This window comes from Pleurodeles waltl, chromosome 2_1 (genome assembly GCF_031143425.1).
Source record: "Pleurodeles waltl isolate 20211129_DDA chromosome 2_1, aPleWal1.hap1.20221129, whole genome shotgun sequence".
NCBI lineage: Eukaryota > Metazoa > Chordata > Amphibia > Caudata > Salamandridae > Pleurodeles > Pleurodeles waltl.
The window spans coordinates 569,467,802-569,489,914 of NC_090438.1; the positions used below are offsets into that span (position 1 = coordinate 569,467,802).

The 22,113-nt window shown below is 42.3% G+C and overlaps 1 protein-coding gene across 3 annotated transcripts in view; it reads left to right on the forward strand.

Moving 5' to 3' along the window:
- The window catches only part of GOLGA4 (golgin A4), a 758,002-nt gene that overhangs the window by 152,733 nt on the left and 583,156 nt on the right, over nucleotides 1-22,113 (forward strand). For all 3 annotated transcript variants that reach the window (XM_069215119.1, XM_069215129.1, XM_069215138.1), the window contains one exon: nucleotides 8,844-9,158. In XM_069215119.1, the coding sequence (XP_069071220.1) occupies nucleotides 8,844-9,158 (315 nt within the window). The remainder of the gene's footprint in view (nucleotides 1-8,843; nucleotides 9,159-22,113) is intronic.

A 22,113-nucleotide genomic window follows, 5' to 3' on the forward strand; every position in this document is an offset into this window, starting at 1 on the left:
AAGGTTTCCTTGGATACATTTTCATCACAAGGTTAGATAAGTTCCTCTGAAGATTTAAATGACTACTTACATGGAGAGAGTCAATATAAATCTTTTATATAATTGGGTGGGACCACAGGAAGTACATCACAGAGTTCTAAAGTTGTCTTTGTAAGTTTCTATTCATGATGTGATTGAATATTTTTACTTAATGTGGAGAAGAGGTTGCCACCTTGTCACTCTATGGTATGCATATAGGAAGTACTGGAAGTACACTAGAGAGCTTGGAAGATTATTTCTGTTAGTTGATAATTATGATGTGATTGGGAACCTCTACAAGGTGTTGAAAAGCAACTGCTGTGCACTGCAGCTGACCTGGAGGGTTATCATGAAGTTAGGAGGGTAGCAAATAAGCCAGGTTTCTTGAACTGGGGGAGGTAACGATGCATGCTCTCCTTGATCGGCTCCACTTTTGGGTGTTTTGCAAAAATAGTAAAGATCAAATTATTTAAAAAAATAAAAACCTTAGGATGACATTGGTGAATGGGTTCGCGTTGAGAGAGACATGCCAGACATCCCAAGTATGTTTGATCTGTTGCTTGTTGCACCAGAGAACTGGGCTTTCCAGGTAGCCTAACTGATTTGAAGCAGGTGTAATTACAGGATGGATCTCTGGGCTAAATGTAATTTTCATCTTAGAGACCCGTCTTGCTAAAACTCCTACAGAGTTTCTGAGGTGCTTGTCACAGGGACTTCGCCAAGGAAAGTAAAGCTGAAAAACGTTTTCCCCCCAATGCAGTTTTGTGCTGCATCAGTGTATCCTTGTAGAGAACATAATTATTAGTACAGCATCACAGTTGTCGGCATGTCTTATGTAATCACATCGATGTAGCACGTGCCCAAACACCCCACTTGTTTTCTCAGAGATCGCCAGTCTTTCAGTAGCCTGGTAGAGGAACAATAGATACACTACACCGTGGATGGAAGGGTGCTCTTTGGGGACTTGCTCTGTCAAGGGTCACTATAAAACATTGCGAAGCACCCCTTGGTGACTCGAGTATCGTGAGCCAACTGTCGAGAACCATAAAGACTGATTCAGAAAAGTTGCAGATTTTGAAAAGCTGTACACACTGTTCAGTTATGTATGTCCATACTGGGAGAGAGACAGAACATATTTATTTTCTTTCGTTCATCTAGATTTTAAGTGACAATTTCTGAATATATTACTTGGTTTCTAGTGTGCTGCATATATTGAAATCATCAGAACGCTGACTGGTGTTTAAAGTGTTTAGCCTGTAAACCAAGAGATTCTTATTTTTTCAATAATTACTTTATAAACCCATTGCTCCCTTTTTAGGAGGTGCTTTCGTACTATCAGCCAATATGGTCCTTTGCACCTATTTGGGACTCTTTGATTCCAGTCTAAAGATTATTCTACAAAGCCTTAATACAAGAGTAAATTCCTTGATTTATGTCCCAGGGCTTTTGTACGCTGGATAAAACCCTATTTTTTTGTTTTTCACCTTGTCCTTTAGCTCACTATCCACGAGAGTCTGGTAGTTCAAGGTAAGCAGAACATAGGTCCTAAAGGAAACTTCTATAGTGCTTGGAGTTGGAAGATATCCTATGCAAAATGAAAACACAGTATATTTTCTTCCTCCTGTTGTCAATATAGTTCACTGTTCATAAAGAAACAGACTTCATTCAGAGACAAATGACCCTCGAAACATGGGTACTAAGTAATATAGACTTTAAATGTAAAGTGAATGGCATATCTAAGACCTAACTGAGGCCAGATAGGTTTTTCCTTTTTTTCCTTTTAGAGAAATCACCTGCATGTTAACAGTTTTCTTAGGATGCACTTCTAACCAAGTGGCAGCTCATTCCAAATAAAGTGTACCTTCCTCAGAGCTCAGAAAAGAGCCTCTTTTGCTGCTGTTCTGATGGCACTCAATTGTTGATTAAGATGAAGATGAAAGGTTAAGTTGAACCTCCTCATTGTAACTTTCAGATATCTGTTAGCAGAGTGGATGATAGAAAACAAGCTCCACCTCTAAGACAGAACTGTTGATAGTGAGTAAGAATTCAAACAGTGTCGCTGTATCGCTGAGTCTCTCTTTTGGTGCTTAACTTTGCCTCCCAGGTACCTCAGGCACAACTTCTTAAGGGCTTTACATATAAGAAATTCAATATTGAAAGACTGTTTCCTCTCAAGCTACCTATTAGTGGCCTTGTGCATCTTGAGTCGTCTTTGTACATATGAGAGAAGGCCATTGTAGTCTCTTAGCTGGAATTTAAGTCACATTCCACGATGCTTTTCTTGTCCCAGGGAAAGAAAGAAAGGGCCCCATATACCTTACTATAGATTTTTAGATACTATAGATAGTTTTTACTGTGGTGCCCTGGGTAGGGGGGAAAGTATGACATCTTTAAACTTTAGATTTTGAATAGTCTTCACAAAATCTCAGGTAGTAGGGAGCAGAGATTTCCCAAAGTCAAATTCTTTGGTTCAAAAAATGGTCATCTATGTTTTGGATGCACGTAACTGGAAACAGATCTTTGCCATTCAGTTCTCTGTTTTATTGAATCCATAATTATCCCAAGTTGAGAGGGAAAAATTTAAATATGTCCGTGTCATTCTTGTGTGAATGAATTTAGGGGTGTGGAATTCCCTTAGCACTGCACCCAGTACATATTGTTTGGAGTCAAGGAAAACAAGTTTTCATGTTGATTTTGCCCGTGGGCCAAGTAGCCCCAACCCCCTGCAACACAAACCTTTTTGGCTGCCAGTTTAGAGTACCACATTATGGGGCAAGGAAGGGGATTGTCTGCAGTTGAGGTAATATTTGTGTCCATATGTTTATGCTGTTCAAACTTGTAGTTATGGTACATTAATGTAAAGCCTTTATTATTAGTATGAGCGCGCTAAATAAATGTTGTAAACTTGGACTACGCTACGGACAGCGGTTCCAGTAAAAAATTTCTACACTTTTGCAAAGTTTAGCAATATGAGGCTATGTATAATGCTCCCAGAATGCTCTCTGATTAGATGCAAATATTTGCAGACGCTTGAAAGCAAAATTGAGTATTATTTTCTTTCAAAACAAAATGTTAACAAAAAATGCAACTAGGAAAAAAAACATTTTACTAAACTACTCTGAAATTTTTTGTATCATTTCTTAGAAACATCATCTAGTAAAATGTGTTGATGCATGCTATTATTGGCAAAACATATTCATAATGAAAAATCAGTTTCATCAATATTATAGAAAAATGAAAGTAAACAAGCACTAGCAAAGCCAATAGGCCTGAAAATAGTGGTCAGTCTTTTGGTTTTGCTAATGAGTGCCAGCCTCTCACCATTGTAACAGACATTGGCAAACAGGAAAAATATTTTTTGTTCTCAAAAACCACACATTGCCACAGTAGTTGCTGGCACGGGACAAAAAGATATTGTGTACCATAAGCTCCAAGTATATATATATATATATATATATATATATATATATATATATATATATATATATATATATATACATATATACATATATATATATACATATATATATATAAAAGCAAAAAGGTCTTGGTTAAAGCCAGACCTAATTAGGAGCCCAATTCTTAAAGAAAGTCACAAAAGTGCACCCATGGTAAATGTCTTTGCATAAGTTCAGATTTACGTATTTCATAAATTCACAAGAATTTATAGAAGTAGGCCAGGAAATCATACAGCCAGAAATTATTTCTGAACTAAATTTTAACGCGAGCAAATATGCATGTGTAAATTTGCTCATGCGAAAATCTGTTGAGCATGATTAAGTTCACTTTCCCTCCAACCCTGTGGTCTTCAACATTTTTAATACGGTCTCCCCAATTTCCCTACCCATGCCCCCCACCTCCCACCACCCTGGTCGGAACAAAAATCATTGTACCCCCTTCCGAATTTCTCACAAATATTCTATTAAATTAGCAATGTTTAAATATATTTAGACTTATTTAAACATTTCAGTTAAAGTTATGTTACTGGTTTAAAAATGCAATCAAATACATGATGCCAAATCTTTACTATTAGGATCAGGCAGGACTTCCTAGTGTGCAAACGTATTCACAACGTGATTAATAGAAGTGAGGGTAGAGGTTTTGAAGAGTTTTGGGGCCAGCTTCCTTTTGACACATACTCACATGCTTTCTCATATATATTTAAGATGGAAGTGCTGGCCCATTACAGAATGGCTTACTGCTGCTCATTTTTTCTTTTTAAAACAGTCATGTTATTACCATAATGCTTCTTTTGACCAGAGCCTAAATCCCCCCCCCCCCCCCCCAAACAAATAGGCCCAACCCCCAGTTTGAAGACCCGTGCTTCAATCACTTTGTTCCAGTCCTGGAAGTTTTACTTCTGCCTTTGTCTAGAGAAAATGTCCAAGTTTTCTCAGTATGGGGAATGATTAAACAGCTGATGAAAACCCTAGGAATGAAAGTCAGTAGGGTTGCACAGGCTCCAAAGGGGGAATTCCAACCTCAGAACTATTGCTTCCTGCTTCCTCCTACCACACTATGTAGATCTGCAGAAAGGTTCCAAAATAAGGAAATTGCTAGTATTCAAATCCTACTATAGTATTAGCCTTGGCATACTCAGAGCTATTAAGTAATGCAATTGCTGCCATAAATGTCGCGGTACCACATGGCACTAAAGGGACATGCAGAATCTTTTTTTACAGGACTAGTAGATTTTTACAGGACAAGTAGATATTTTATTGAATTCCCCACCCCTGAATGATCCTGCTATAAATAACATTGAAATCCATTTTTGATGATGGGCTTGAGAAGAAGGTCCATATAGATAAAAGAGACAGAATCATTTTTGTTCATCAGCTGATTGGCCAGCGCTACTTCTATTGCAGAGTGAGAGGAGCTGTTTCAGAGCTATATTCTATATTTTGTCTTTATCAATGCACTGGACACCATTAACTTAAATATGTAACAATGAACTAACCCAATAAAAATGACGCACTGAAACTTCACCATTTGGCCCCAGTTCTCTACTTATATTAACCCAATTGTATGAAATACAATTAAACTAACCCAGATGATGTAGTTACAAACAACTAATGATTTAGTTTATTAGCTAGGTTGTAAAGGTGAGTGAACTCTTCCTATCAGTTCTTGTAGCATTTGACCTTCCACTTTTGCACTACTTATGTTGCCATTTTTCACTTCACTCCCCTTCCCTTCCCTTCTCACATGTCTCCTGAGCAACCACCCCAGGATATCTAACTTAACTCTTCATTCATTAAGTTTAGTAACATATGGAGTTGCCTTCTTTGACATTGAATACCCCTCACTAGCTATCAATACAAGCCAAAAAGACAATTTAAAAGTTCTCCACTCAGCCTGGAAGGCCCTTTTGAATGACCAGTGCAACTGCCACTTTAAAGCAAAGACAAAACTGGCCTTTTTTCCTTTACCCAAGGCCTAGAACAAAAAACATATACCCTACCTTTTTTTCTAAAGTCTGAAAAATGTGTTAACTTAATATCTATACATCTTGAAAGTTCAGGCCCCAGTAATTTCAGTGCAATCAGGGAGCATTTGTCGGTTTCTTTTCCTTTGTTCAAACAATTTCCAACCACAGCACAGCTCTCAATCAATTGCCAACCCCTAGAGCTGCCACCATCCAACTATGAACCCTTGACGCCACCCATCATAATGTTTCCTTTGAAATTGCTCCTTGATTCCTGCATCCTGCTTATGCTCATGAAGCTAACCGTCCTGAAAGTATGAAGAAGTATCCCTCTGCCTACAGAACCTGTGCCATTGCTCAGTTATCAGGACTGGGATTTCTTGTGGTCTTAGAATCCAGCCTGGTTGTGGTATAACAACAAGAATGAAATCAAGGCAAAGCTGAAATCCCTACCACCTTAAGATCTTCCATTTTATTGGACCAACCCCTGTGCCTCATTCACTGCAGTCACCTTTTATAGAAGAGTACTCACATGTCAAACATATAAATGAAATATTCAATATTTTCCCTCTTTTGTTCACTGTCACTTAATCTTGGATCACTAACGCACCATCTTGCAACTTCAAGATTTCCTTCTGCCAGCTTTCATTATCCTCACCCAGGATAGAACATCAGGTCATGGAGCGTTACAAAAGATCTAAGTTACAAGTCAGAGAGTACTTCTGAACTGTATCCTAGAAACAGCCTGTTAATTTGTCTTCCACACTCTGAAAATATGGCAGTCAATTGTTTCACTATCCTTTGAGTATATGGCTTAACACATGCAGACCACCTTGAAACGCACACTCCTTGTTTGGTGACCTTAATAGTTAGATGCTCCCCTCCCCCCCCCCAAACTTTGCCTTGATCCACAACATAGGTAATCTCAGCTTTTCCAACATATTTGCCTCCTCCATTCAGTTAGCCAGTGGTAATCTCCCAGATCCAGTACCCTGTAATTTTAAAATACCTTTCACAATTTTTGTCGGAACATGCTCTTTCAAAGTGTGTTCATTTCTGGTTCACACAGAGCTAAGAGGACACCTTTTCTTCCCTTACTCCCAACCATCAAATCTGCTACCTCTTGATCCCTGAATCTCAAAATTGTCACTGCCGACCTCCTTATCCAAGTGCTAAAAAAGGGTACATTCCCACTACCCCTTAATGACATCTTTCTCCTGATTGAAAAGAATTGGAACATAGCCCTTGACAAAGTAGCCACTTACTCCAAAACCAACGAGAAATCAGTGAAAGCCCCCACTGGAAAGACAGTGGAGTAACTAATACTTACCTCTGATTTCAGAGCAGTAGGATAAATATGTACTTTGGTGAACCAGTTGTCCGTATTATGAAAGCTGACAATCCAGCCAAAGAATGCAGGCAACTCTTGCATCCCAGTCGTCCTTGCTAGCATAATTGTAGCAATTAATTAAGGTTCTCATGCCACAGTTTTTGCAACAAAACCTACACTCTTCACACTAAAATATATCCTGCAACGTCTCCACATTTTGCTCAGAGTTCAGGTAAAAATATTTCAGGTCACTATATTCACCAAATGGTCCATGGTCCAAGAGGGTCAGATATTCAAGATCATCAGTGTCGTAAGGCTCATAGCCTGGCTTGATGAAAACTGCAATTTCAGGTCAGACTTCAATTTAAGATAATCAGATTCTGCTCCCACCTCGTACATGTTGATTAAAAACATGTCAGTACTGTCATGCAGCTTCAAGAATTTCCACAACCTCTAAGGCAGCCACTTTTTTGTGAACTTGGGGTGCACTAGCAATACACACAAACGTAGAGCATATCAAGTTAAGTTGTATAGAGAATTACGTTTCTTGTAAACAATTTCCTTCATACTGGTATTCTTCATAAAGGTTTCTTGCTAATTGTCATTGCATTGTAAACTGCATTTTCCATTGTTCTTAAGACATAATTCAGTTTGAAACATGCAGCTGTTAAAGTGACTAAACTACTTGTCATATTTGTTGTTAAGAACAATCCACCGACCGGGCCAAGTCTGACATCTAAAAGTCATAGAAGGCATGAAGACCAAAAACTCTAAGGGCCTATATTTCACCGACTAGCAGGATCTGTAGTATCCTCATTTAAATTTAAAATATGCCTCACAGGTCCCTGAGATAAATTGTTCGCAGTTACTGTCACTGGTGTTTGTTTGTTGCTTGATGATAACGACGGAGGACAATTCAACAGATTTGGTATGTGCTGTGACATTTCATTCAAATTGGTGAATTGCATCTGAGGTAAATTCTAAGGTGCTCTGACTGTCTAAGTGCTGGTGATCGTTGGAGTGTAGGTGTGTTGAGAGGCTTTCTAGACCTACTTAAAGGACGTTGGATTAGAATTTCCGGGATACACAAAATTGTCTTTTATTGCTCTCTTAATGTTCACAGAAGAAAAACATTCTTGATTCATTGGAATGGACATATTTTTAATTTCTCTTACAACAAAAATAAATGTTCTGACCCTGGATTTGAAGGTCATTAACCTGTAATGTAAACTAGATTTTGTTAGTGAAGCTGAGCTCTTCTTGATGATTCTACTCAAAGGAAAAATTGAATAATGATTTAAAATAATTATGTTTATTTGTAAAGCTTGTTATTACCCACAAGGGTTTCCTGGCTCTGAGCAGGGGTGGGAGCGACTAATCAGGCCTGGGCTTCTGCTACTTGCGGAACTCAGAGCGAGGTGGAGGCTCTGGTGTGTAGTAGTAGGTTGTTCCATGGGATAGAAGTGATGTAAGAGAAGACCCGGACACTGGATGTGAAAGTATTTTGATACCTGCCTCTCGTTATTGGCCCTCCAGCGGAGGCCTTGGAGCGGGAAAAAGAATGAGCTATACATCCATTCAAGATTGACCACGGCATTAATATTTTGTTGCCAGATATTCAGGCCACACTGGATTGTGATCCAGGGCTGCGGGAATATTGTAACAAGTGTTGCACTTTCTTAACATGAATTCCAAGTTCCCTAATAATGAATTCCAAGTTACCTAAATGTTTTAGGTTGCACCTGTGTATAAAACTGCACAAAATCACTGATTTACAAGTGTGTTTAATTGTTAATGCCTAATAACGTTAATTTTCTTTAAAAAAGTGAACTTAGAATGAAATGTTTTGATTATTATGTTTTAAAGTTAAAACATTGTACATTTGAGGCATTCCCCTAATTTCAATAACTTGACCTGCACAAATATTTATCAGCCTTGCCTGGAATGGAAAATGTGTTTGTCAGTCTTTGATAGACCGTATCTCTCTCTGCTTTTAGTACTGTTGAGCTGTCTTCGTTAAAAACAGCTAATTAAAAACAGTCCATTCTGGTAAACTTTTTTTTTTTTTAGAGAAATGATCAGCAGTCTTTTACACAAAAACTCCAGCTTCGAGTTCCCTCCATGGAATCACTGTTCCGAAGTCCAGTCAAGGAAACACTTTTCCGTTCTCCCTCCAAAGAATCTTTGGTACGCAGCGGTTCGAGGGACTCCTTAAATCGGATTGACAGTGATGGTCCCGCTACGACATTCGATCCTCCGTCTGACATTGAAAGTGAAGCGGAAGAGTCATCAACAAACCTGGAAGGTCTCACTAAGGAGCAGCTCTTTCAGCGGTTGCGAAGGATGGAACGCAGCTTAGGCAACTACAGGGGGAAATATTCGGAGGTAGGAATATATCTTTTTACACTGGAGAAATAACTTAAAAAACAATGAATTAAACTGCACGCTATGAAAAGTTAACTTGCATTTTGAAACGTTTGTTCTACAGATGGATGCCACTTGACGTGCTATTGCTTTGTGCTCTTAAGGAGGGTTATTTTTCAATAACTACCACAAAACAATAGTTTCCATGAAAATTGCAGGGTGATTTTTGTAAATCTGTGTGTTTGTTTTGGTGAATAGGCATACATAGCGTATAAACATCAGTGTACTTGCGGGCTCGCATGGTTCTCAAGAGCTGGTCTCTCAAGCAAGCTGTGAATCTGCCCTCACTCAGCGAAAGGACCTTCCTTGTTTAATTAGTCGCAATGATTTATCTTCAACTTCAAGCTTTTCATAAAGTGTATTTGAAGTTCTCCTGCCCCATACACCCCCATAAGACAGTGGAATTGGTGGGATGAAAACCACTTTACTCAGAAGCGTACGTCCTAGCTGTTCCTTTACAGGTGAAACAGCTTTGATTTACTGACCTAGACTTCAGCTGTTGATGAGTGCTTTCCTTCTTAATCCGTCCCAAAACAATGCACACCAGTTCCACTAAAATGTTACCCTCTTTCTGAAGGGGTCACAGGCTTTTAAGAGCAATTATTGAATGATTTGGGGCACTTATGGATAATTTGAGGGACGAATTAAGTTCACTTGAATGGTTTACTAGGGTGGCAACAAGTCATTAATTTTATGTATCACTGAAAAAATTGCAAATTACCTCATTTACTATCCATCATAAGCAAATGCTTTTTGTGAATGTTCTCTGTATGACGTGACTTAGTGTGGCCCTTAAGAGCGATCAGTCAATGTTGTGATTGAAAAGCTACCACGAATCCGGATTTAAATTAAAGGTTGGTATTCTTAACAGAGTACAACATACCCTCTCTTCTTCACACTGAAAAAACACAAGAATGAAATTAACAATAAAATACTACAGTGATAGGTTAAAAAGCAAAAAGGGAATAACAATAAAGAGAAAAACAAAAGCATAGGAATAATGTTTGAAAACATCGGTTCTTGGAAAAAAAAAAAAAAAAACAAGTAACATTTCCTAAGAACTTTTAACGTTGTAAAATAACTGCATGGCATAATCATTTAAGTAACTCAGTAACTTCCTCACCCTTGACGGTCTTTGTCTCATAAAAGCCCTTATGTCATCTCTTGAACTAATGTCTCTCATCCCATCCTCGTCGCCAAAAATAAATGTGATTGAAAAGCTCCCACGAATCCGATATGAAGAATATGTCTTTATTAGCAACCTTCCTGTCGTGGCATCCCCTCTCCACAGCTAGCGGTAACTGCTGCTTCTGCTGTAGCGCTAGGAATTCCATAGCGCAAGGAATGCCATGACAACAGAATCATGCATTCTCAACCTTCGATTTAAATCGAAGGTTGATATTCTTAACAGAGTACAACAGTCAGCAAATGTTCATTTACTAGGATGAAATATGAAGAATGCCAATACAGAAAAGTAAAAAAAAAAAAAAAGAAAAACCAGAAAATGCTAAAATGTATGATTGGGGCAACCACATTTGTGACCTATACTACACTTGCTTATTACGGGATGTTCGGTTATACGTTAAACATTCTGTTAAGATGCTTTGACTGAAAAATGTAATGTTGTATCCGAAAACTACAATTACTAATGAGTGCGGTCACATTTCCTCTAGACTTGTTAGTTGTCTTGGCTAGGAGATTAGAAGGACAAGTACCCATTTTGTTTCAGCATAATCTTCACTTAATAGTTAAACAATCACCTACCTTCCTTTCTCCACATCAAAGCTTTGGGTCTAATTAGTCCTCACCCCTAGGATAATTTGTCTGTTAAGGCAGATGTTCAGATTCTCCTTCCCTCTCTCCACCTGCTTCTTCCCCTCTTCTCACCCATTTTGTTTCTCCTGTGCTGTAGTCCAAGATCCAGAAGGACCTGATGTTTGGCACCATAGCATATGTCTAGTATTCAGAAAAAGCAGTAGAAAAATATCGATACCTGTGTGTAATCTATCAGATCCTTTACTCCTTCAGCCTCTTCTTAGGGAGTTATTTATAATGTTGACCCCACCACAGCGTTTGATGCTTTTACATTACAGTCCACAAAATCCTCTTATATCTGCATTATCGATTGGAAGATGGGAAATCCATCTTTTGGGGCAAGAAGTTTGTTTATGCATTTCTTCTTTCTCCTTTATCACGCAATGGATTGCACATTTATCTGATGTTTTGAGGGTGTTAAAATGTTGCTTGAATGTGGATTTACCTTAAAAAATGAAAGACGCAGCCTTTAGCAAAACAGGTACAGTTGGTTTAATTAAACGCAGTGGCCGGGAGAGCAGTACAGAGTTGGAGTCAGACGACTGTCTTAACATATATTGCTCCTGAGCGCCATTATATACATTTCTCGAAATGTTAAAATATAATTAAATGCATTTTTTGGAGAATGGAATCCGGTCCTAGTCACGGAGTACCAAGTCTGACCATCTGATAAATTGCGTAGGTGGATCTCGATCTTGCATGGACAATAATGCGGGCTAGTAGGTAACATGTCTAGATGTCTGGCATGGGGAGCACGTGATCACTGCATGTTGTGTGTGTGCTGTGTTCTGATTGGCTGAGTGTTCTTAACTTCATGTGGTATCTAAATTTTATGATGTTTGAGAATGTGAACCCCTCCGGCCAAACATGTTTTATTGGGGACCATTGTGGTGTTGCTGCCTATCTGAAGGATCGATCTGGGTTCTTACTGTTTGCAAGTTTGTCTATGGGCTATGTGTCACCCCACCTGTGATCTATCAATCAGTAGCTTTAGGCCTAGGTCGCAGGGCTTGGCTGACCACGTATTTCGGACTCTGGGTTTATGAAGAGGTCACACAAGGTGGATTCAACAACAGTGATGGAGTTCATTGTTATGTATACATATATCATGGCGTACATGGACGTTATTTTTATCAATTTTAACATCCCCCCTCTAATTGAATTTTCAGCTACATTATCCACCCCATGCTTAATGATAGTCACAACATTTGAGGTTTGGCATGTTTCTGTTGTGTCTATTACTATTTCTCTAGTTAATTGCATTCTGCCTAATTTGAGGGATGAATTTTTGCAGCAGGAACTCCCCACTTGTAGGAAATAACACAAAACAGCGCAGGAATGACATGCACAGTCTGATCACCCACCAGAGAAGCCAGGAAAACAAATCAAATAACCAGTCCTGCTCAGGGGCACCTCCCTCCTTCTTCATGCCGGCTTATAGACAATGCAGTGCTTGGATGGCAAAAGTTAGTGTCCCATTGTTCAGGTCGTTGCCAGGGATAAATGTACAACAGGATGCACCAATCTTGGAGCACACCCCACCCTCCATTGTGGTCATCAAATCCAACACATACCCATGTTGCATCACCATGAGGTGGATGGCTCTTGATTCTTCTTTGATAGCACTTAGGCTGAGCTCAGTACTGTACCGCATCTCCCACCTTATGTGCAGCCAGTGGGCATTAGCTTTTGTCAGTGGGGTGAAAAAGGATACTGACCCTCACAAATTTACTTGAGCATCAATGAATAATCTAAATTCTTCCAGAATGTGCTTGTACTGAACCCAGCCAAAATAATCAGCAGGTATTTTTTCTCGTTTTTTTCTGTAGCGAATGTTGGAACAACTCAGACAGGTTTTCTTCAGCGATTACCAGGGTTGGGGTGTGTATAGTCACGAGGGAGCAAAGGCCCTGTCATCCGGGAAGACCTGAGCATAGGCAAATTCTACACACTGCCAGTAGAAATCCATCAGCATGGAGGTGCCCCAGTACATGTCTGGAACGTGCATTATTGCTTCACAATTCTCATTCGTGCCGAACGGGATTGTCCCTTTGCCTCTGATACACATGGAATACAGTGTAAGTTTCCGTACAATTAGGGGTTGCCTCTTCCCTTCGAACCATGTGTACCTATCTACTTAAGCATCCTAGATTTCCTTACATGGGGTATAATATCTCTTGTATCATTGAGGTGGAGGGCCCTACATTGGAACTTATCGTCTGGGTCCATTTGTTATTAAAGAAGACTGCCCTAGTCATCCTAAGGGCCACCCTGGGACCACAGACAGAGGCTGGAGTGGATGCGTTTGTGCATTAGTGCAGTGGTTTTGCTACCTCCAAGAATCTCTTTTCCTGAAAGTCTTGGAGCCAAACAGTGTCCTCCCCTACAGTGCCTCACCTGCACATCCTGTCTAGCTTGGTTTGAATATTGCTAGGCTCGGTGTAAAGGTACAGTGCGGTGGGATTGTTTTCATATTGAGTTAAGTTTACTATCACCCTATGGGGTTCCACTCTACTAGGTTGTAATTTGGCCCTAATCCTACATAAATAGAGATGGATGAGACATTTTCCTTTTTCAAGGCCAATCTTCTGGGATAAATAAAGCCTATCTGTGCCTACGGTGTGTGGTATCAGTGAACAGATATAGCATGGTTTCACAGCGGTCATGTTCTGATACCATGTGTTGTGCAAGAGAGCACCGTGTAGTGCGTATGGTATACTAATAGGTTTAGTCTAATTGTAAATAATGTGGGAAAGGCCCCTATGCAAGCACTGTAGAAATGTCCAGATAGGCTCCATGTGACTAGGCAGATTTCTGGCTATGGGTGGATGCTGCCGCACCCACAGCAAACAGAGGGTATACATTGGTGCAAAAATACATAACTTTTGGAACTTTGCAGGTTTCAGGATGGCTTCCTGGGGAAATACGAGCGGTCTTCTGGTGATCAGGGATGTCTCCTTCTGGCAAGGTGCAGCTGTACTGGGGGTTTCTTTGCTTTTGGAAAAAGAGTTTGTATAAGAAGGTCCATGAACAACAGTCCAGCACTGTTCGTGGTCTTTGTCTGGCACACTTGGGTCTTGTTGGGGTTCTAGAAATTGCTGCTGAAGAGGTGGCGGGCCTTTGCAAAGGTGGTGCACTCGTGGCTCAGTTGCAAACATGTTGAATAAGAGCTGTGGGTTTTAGGTTAGCATTAGAAAACATACATCATTATTTAGTCTCGGCGATACCTGTGGCTTTCTTTTTTACGTACGTTCTGTACATTTATTTTGAAGGTGGTTCCAGATGGCCCAACTATTTTTTGGGAGCGGTGAGTGTTTTTGTTATTGATCACCCAAGTTTAATTTTGCGGGCCACTTGGTCCTCTCTGCTCTCCATGACAGAAGAGAGTGCTTTTATGGGGTGATCTTCATGGAATTATTGCTTTTTCCAAACTATTTTTCTCTAGTGTGTGTGTGTGTGTGTGTGTGTGTGTATGTGTTTCACCGATGCGGGTGGAATCTTTTGACTAACACATGCATGGAGCGATTTGAAAAGAAGTGGTGTGTTGCAATATGGGGGTTGCTGGTGATCACAACATGCTCAGAGGACACGTGTATGCCCCTCTAGTCCCTGCACGTGGCGTGCAGTGAGGTTCTCTGTAATAGTCGGGTTTCTTGGCTATGCCCTTTTTCTGGAAACTTCGTTTTGGACTAATTGTTTGGGTTTGTTGGGTGCTTTCCTAGTTCTTCATGTAATGATGCCTTTATTGCGGTATAACAGAGGGGGTTGGAGAGGTGCTCTGTGGCCCCAGTGTGATATTGATGCAGCAATGACTGGTACCAGGCCCATTGCCTCATCGGTCAGAGCATGGGAGGTCTTATGTGATCTGAACGCTAGGCCGGACACAGCAGTGAGTATATCCGTGCACCTTGCATGTGGCTGTGATGGTAATTTACAGAATCCCTTTCCCTCCCGGCACCCCCTTCTCCCTTAAATCCAGGATGTTTGGGTCTGCCGCACTGGCTCAGATCAGGGACTTCTTCCTGGCAACATGCGACTCTCCCTGTGTTGAGGGGCATGATCTGACAAGCAGTCTTTGGATGTTTGGAAGCCTATTGGGCAGAGGAGTAGGCAGTGCGTTTACTTAAGATGGGAGCCAGGTGCGTGGCCAGGACTCGTCGGCATTTGCCCGATATAGGTGATGAACTCGGGCGACTGTTTGCTGTTGTGAATTTCCCAACTGGCTTGGTGCCATGTTGTTGCTTCATAATCTGTTGGATTTGTGCGTGGACTTTGAAGTTTTATTGGGGACATCATTATCCCAAGAGCGCGGAAACCTGGCTCCTGGCACTGGAACATCACTTTGTTTCGGAACCAAAAGGGGGACCTCCATTGGCCTGAAGGTTACTGGTTTTGGAGGTGCTGCAGATGGGACTACACACCACAAGGGAACCTTGGTCCCAGGCTAAGTGTCCTTGAATGGAAACCGTTTGGTCTGGTTATTGGTGTCCGTGCTAATTGACTTGGACGAGGGTACCTGGGTGCTTGCTTTTATGCAGTGGTTGGGGGGCAGGGGTTGCCTCTCCCCTTGTCAAACTGCCCTGTCACCTGGGGCATGGCCAACAAACCCCGCCTTGGGGAAGGAGCAGCAGAGTGGGGCATACGCCTCTACAGGCACCCGAATGGCAGACTGTAGGGCAGATTCCCGATCATCAAAATGTCCAGCAGCCCTGAGTTTTTCCCGGATGCAAGTAGAGCCATGAGTGTTTCTACTAATGTCACTAGTCTTTGACATGAGTTTTGAAGTGGTTATGATGTGAATGGAAACTTATTGGGGTTTTGGACTACCTACGTATTTGGATTTTGTGATTGTTTAAAGGCTGTGCCCTCCCAGACAGTCACCCCTCTCTGTCGTGGTTGTGGCCCAGGTCCTTGCTGGGCTGGGTTCCCTTTCCATTTCCCTGTCTGCAGTTGTTGTTGCCATCTGTTTGGCCAACCACCTGATCCCTGCTTTAGTGGTGTGGTGGCTGCCTGGTTTTCCTGTGGCTGAACGTAGGATACATTTGGGTTGACCTGGGCTTGGTGTTGTGGATGAGGATTTTGCTGGGACTAGTCAAGGCTTATCGCTGTTTGCTCATGATACGCCTTTAGGTGACTTTGCTCGGTCATGTGACCACTCTGTGGTCTGGGTGCTGCCCGCCTACTTGACCTCAGCAGTTAGGACTGGGTGGAAACCCTCTGGGGTTCTGAGGTCGAACTCCGTTCAAGACTGCATGCTTGCGGCCAATGCAGCTCCTTTGAGGGCAGTCTTTTTTAATTTATGTTGGTCCAGCTTAGCGGTGTCTCTTTGGGCTTACTCCTGCTTTTCCCTGTTTTTTCCTGTTTCTTTCTGTAGTAGTGCAATGTGTGGGTCTGTATTTGGTACAAGGTTTGGTGTCTAATCCTACTACATTGTCCAATCCACTCAGTATTTCAGTGGGCAGCCTCTTTTTGAGGATGTTGTAAAAGAATGCAAACTGGGAGCCCGTTTCAGTCCGTGGCTGTCCTGTCTCTTGTCCCCATCGTTACCTCATTCTGTCTAGAAAGTCAATATTGGTTTCCTCCGGCTTCATGCTCCCCGCCAGCAATCCTCCTACATCCGGGCAGTCATAGAACATTCTCCTCAGTGCCGTTCTTGTCTTTTGTCTGAATGAATTGAATGCAGCCCCGTCATGCTCAGTGTTAGTCAGCTTGACTGCTGGGTTGCAGGCTCTGGAAAACACAGTGTTAGTCTGCTCTCTGAGGTTGCTGAGCAGATTCTTGACATCGCCTATTGCTAAGTTTAATCCTGCGGGGTGTTTTTCTTTAAAAATGAGATCCATTTTCCTGCCCTGTCCATCAGTGGGGACAGTTTGGTCCTGAGCCCTTCTTTGTCCATCTGGACCCATTGCACATAGATGGTCCCTGAAGTACCTTTCTGTAACAACAGGCATATTTTGGCTTGGAGCAGCTCTGCTGGTTTCTCCTCAACATAGCGCTCTCATCTTCTTAAGCATTCCTGCATATGGGAGAATTTCCAATTTGGATCCCCCCTTCCGTGACGAAAACAATTTTCCAAAACCACCATGTCCTCTGGTTCAAAGGATCCTCCTCCAGCCATGGTCTATCATACTGGCCCTCCCTTTCGGTCCAGCGAGCCAGCAGGTGGCAAAATGGTCAGGCGAACCTCACCTTCTTTTCTGGACACTCTCTCTCTAGTGGTGAGTTAGTCTGACTGGATCGTTTGGGAGGAGCAGTGGACGTCTTTTTTGCTGCTCTCCTTGTACGTGTGTAAGGGTGCCATTCTGCTTCTACTATGCCTTAATTTGGTTTGGACTAGACTACTAAGATCTCTTATTTCGTGGTCAGCCTCCGCTGACGATCTGGTGGGGTTCAGGGCCTCCCTTCTGGTTCTACTTCAGAAACCTTTTTGTGTGGAGCCGGGGGCCTAGCTTCGCTCTTCTCTCTGGGACGGCGTGCTGTTCTGCTCTCCCTTTGCGCTTTCCAGGCGATAGCTGTCTCTGTCTCTCTCTCTCTCATAAACCTGTGCCTCTCTTCTAACTCCCACCGAGGCTCCTTTGTTCACTCGGTGCTGTGTGTGGTTCTCCTTGATGAGAATGTGCCCTCACGCTCGCTTTCGGTCATCTCTTCTGTTGCCTGGGCACACCTTGGGGGAGTGTACCCTGTGGTTCCCTCCTCGACGTCAGACTCTGGAAGGCTGGGTTACCCCCCCAACCCACCCCCCACCCAATGGTAGTGTCTCTGTCCAGGACCACTATGAACCTCCCAGTTACCTGAGAGCTCTTTACCAGACGGTTTGGCTCACCTGGCTGCTGGGGTTCGAGCGGCTGAACGTGACGGATAGGGTTCAGGATTTGGGGTACCCTAGCGCCAAACTTGGATGGGGCTGGAATCATCTGTGCCTGCCGGTCTGGCGACACCCCCCACAGCCCTAGATTTAGTGGCTCGCTCGCCGGCACTGGGCCCTCCAGGCCCCATAACTGACGTTTTGTGTAACCTAGTGCAGGAACGGCTGGGATGGCAGGAATCTGAGAGCACCTACGTATGGTGGGGGAAGTGCAGACCCCTTGCTTGCGGGTTCTGGGTGGTTACAGGTTGGGGGTCACCTTGGAGATGGCCCATAGTTCTAACAGTACCTCTCTTTGAGCCTTCTGGCGCCCTATAAATTTGGTCTGAATGTGTGTCCTCGCGTGTTCTGTTATCTTGATTTTGAAGGGTTTCCCCCCCTCTAGCCAGGGAAACGCGTGTGCCTTAGTATGTGCGTGCCTTTCATGGCAAAATTATCTATCTTTTTAGCCTGCATGGGAATCTAGTTTGTATGAGGCCTAACGGCGTCTCCATGATTGGTTGGAAACCTTTAAGAGACTGGTATATTTCTAACTTTCTTGAGTTTTAAATAATCCTAAATTGTACTGTGATTGTGGGGAAATATGTACACAGGGTTAGGCCGGCATTAACTATTAGCTCAACTTTAGACAGAAATGCATCAAACAGACTTTTCACAGTACATTAAACAATTAATATGATGGGTCACAACCGGAAAGAAAGTGCAATGGCTAATTCAAAACATTATGAACTTTTTTTTTTAGCAGCAGAATGACAGATATAGAATAGCAATTTGTGGGAGAAGGATAGCGACTTCTTTGTGTGTCCATTAAATCACTCAAAAAGACAAAGCATTTCAACATGAAATATAGTTGCAATAGTTTATCAGCACCTCAACATCAACAATGCATAAATTGAAAACCACAATGGAAATACAAAGAGAAGAGAGAAAAAAATGGACAGAAAAAAATAATGGCTTTGTAAAAAAAACAAAAAAAAAACCTTAGCCCCCTCCTAGCACATGCTGCCTGTTGCCGAGGGATGGCTCTGCGAGGTACGTGGGACCAAGTGATCTCGATAGTCTGTCAATATCGGCTTGTGAAGAAGCAGCAACAACTTGACAACTGCAGGCCCTCCTTGGCTAACCACAAGCTACACCTAATCTCCAAGATCCAAATCTTTCCCTAATGTCCGAATTGCACCCTATATCACATGCGTAGCATCTGTCACACCCAGCGATCCAAGCAAATAACACCTCTTACTTCTTTCAGTTTTCACAAGTGTTAAGAAACCAATAGCACTGAGAAAACCCTTTTAGACTAAAAATAGGATTGAAGTGTTCGCTCTATATCACACCCAGGGCCTATGTGTACTGTGTGTCACATCCAGTATTCCAGCGGTGAGGCCTCGCTCCTATATCACTTTCAGGGGTCAAGCGTATCATCTGTGACACGCCTAGCGGTCCAAGTGGTAACCTATATCACACGAGGGTCCAAGCGACTAAACAACACTTTCACCTTCCTTAGCCGTGTGCCGACTATCATAGGTGGCCTCTGCGGGATTGCCTCCGAGGCTGCCTTGCGACTACTTAGTTCAGACACATGAAATGTGCCGTATGTTAGATTTCTGTCAGTGGAAGGGTGCTCAAGTTAAATTTTTACACTTCTTCCTAGTTTGTCATACACCAAATGCTGCAACTGAGGATCAGATATAGTCTCTTACTCACTGATGGCAGCTTCAGAGTGGAGCTCTGCCCCACAGATTCAGCAGAACTTTAATCAATTACAGTCTCTGCTCACCTCTTTTGTTACGCAGATGTGAATCCGCCTGGGTGGGGTCCTCATCCTTCAGCTTCAGTCGGATTCAAACATCCAGTCTCTCCTGGCTGGCTCGTCAATATGTTGCTTGAACGTGGATTTACCTTGAAAAAATTAAAGACAAGAGGCGTTTGGCAACACAGGAAAGTTGGTTTAATTTAACTCAGCAGCTGGGAGAGCAGTACAGAGTTGGGGTCTGATGACTGCCACAAGGTATGTTGGTTCTGAGCTCCATTATAAACATTTCTCAAAGCATCCTAGAACACTGATATGCCTTTTTGTTTGTGAAAGGAATTCAGGTATAGTCACTGCAGGTGGGTCTCGAACTTGCGTGGGTATAATGCTGTAGGTAACATGTCTAGATGTCCAGCATGGGGAGCACGTGATCACTGCATGTTGTGTGTGTGTGTTGTGTTCTGATTGGCTGAGAGTTCCTAACTTAATATGGCATCTAACCTTGATGCTGTTTTGGGAACGTGCACCCCCCCCCCCCGGCCAAATGTGTTATGATTGGGGACCAATCTCCTAGGACCATTGTGGTGTCGCTGCCTATCTGAGGGATCGATCTGGGTTTTTCCTGTTTGCGCATTTGTCTGCAGAGTTCGTGTCACCCAACTTGTGATCGGTCAATCAGTTGCTTCAGGCTTTGTCGCAGGGCTTCTCTGACCATGTGTTTCTGACTTGGAGTTGATGAGGAGGTCACTTCGGGTGAATTCGACCACTGTGAGGCGAGTTCTTGTTATGCGTACATATATCATAGCGTACATTGACATAGTTTTTATCGATATTAACAAAATGATTCTGGTAATTTGCCTATCCCAATTTGATCCGGTTCTAGGACACCCTGAGCCTTTCTGTAGTCATTCCAATTCTTTGATCTGTTTGTGGATTCCTGCCATCTGAGCAGTGTGAGTGGATTTTCTGTTCTCCCGATGCCCGTGTGCATTTAGAAACTCATTGGTGTGAATCTAAAAAATGATTTGGGCTGTCAAATGTGTCTCTGCTTGGTGCCAGGGTCTGCTATTAGTCTGTCCCCTAAAGCATTACCCTGTCTATTCACACATTGAGGGTTTTTAAGCAGTGAAGCAGTACTATTGAAACTACATATCGCTTACTCCTGTCAGCTAACAACAATATTAACATCTCAGGAAGCATTGGAAAATCAGACTTCAACAGAAGCGGCTGGGGAGCCAGATGCAGGGAGTTCTCCACAAGGGGACAGTGGTCCCAAGCCGAGCTCTCCCCGTGCTGCTGCATCACTCTTGCTCCTGTTATTCTCCCTGCTTTTTCCCCTGTTTTTGTGAGTGCCTTCTCCTTGCTTTTCCCTCATTCTCATTTCTCTCTCCTAGCTTTTTCCCCAGTTATTTGTGTGCCTTCTCTTTGCTTTTCCCTCATTTTTACTGCTCCCCCCTTTATATATCCCCTGTTTTTTGTGCGGCCTCACCACACAACTCTGATACATTACCTCACTTTCTGAATTCCTCAAGACCTGGCTCTTCGAATGAGCCTGCAGGACCCATAAGCACCTGGATACCCTTTTGGGTGATTAGCCTCGCTTTAGAAATCCTGATTGAGTGATTGATGATTGGTCAGTTCAAGAGAAATGTCTGCATATCAATTGCCTGGAACTGCTTGAGGGGTCATTCACACGGCAGTGTTGGAGTGTTTGGACAAAGAGCAGGATTCAGTGTTCTGTTTTTCTGATGGACAGCATTGCAGCAGTTTATTATATCAGTCACCTAAGTGGGATGAAGTTGTGTGTCCTCTTGGATCTGGCCAAGTACTTCTGGGATCACTGCCTCAAGAACCAAATGTTGGAGTCTTTATAATATCTTCCATCTAGGTTGTGATTTGAGCCTATGGAAAGTAGATCCCACGGTTTTCAAGCTAATGTCAGACAAATGGCTCTTTATGTAAACTAAGACTCTGGCTTGGATCTACAAGGTTTGTTTCACACCCACGGGTGACACAAGTGAACTTGGGTCAATGCACCAGCAATTGAATGTGAAGGTCAGGTTACTGGAGCTCCACAGCACCCCAACCAATACATAATTGAAGTGGAATTGGTGCTTTTTGGTTACTAACAGTCCCTAAACAGAGATTCAGGGACACAGTGGTATTTCGAGATGCCCAGTTTCACTCTTTACAATATCTCACACACAAACTGCACTAAGAACAACACACTTTAATTATAAAGCATTTATTTTTACAGTCTCATCCTCTTGCTTAGTACATCTAAAATACCCATACAGAATATTAATAAAACCACACAAATGCATGTTGCAAACAATTAAAATAAAATTTACATTTCTACCATAGTTAAAATGTAATCTGGCAACCTAACACCCTAAACCCTACTTTAGTGCTCTACACTAGGACACAGTGCAGCTGTCTGCTTGACATATTGTTACTAACCCTTTAAAAAATACATGTTGGCCTTT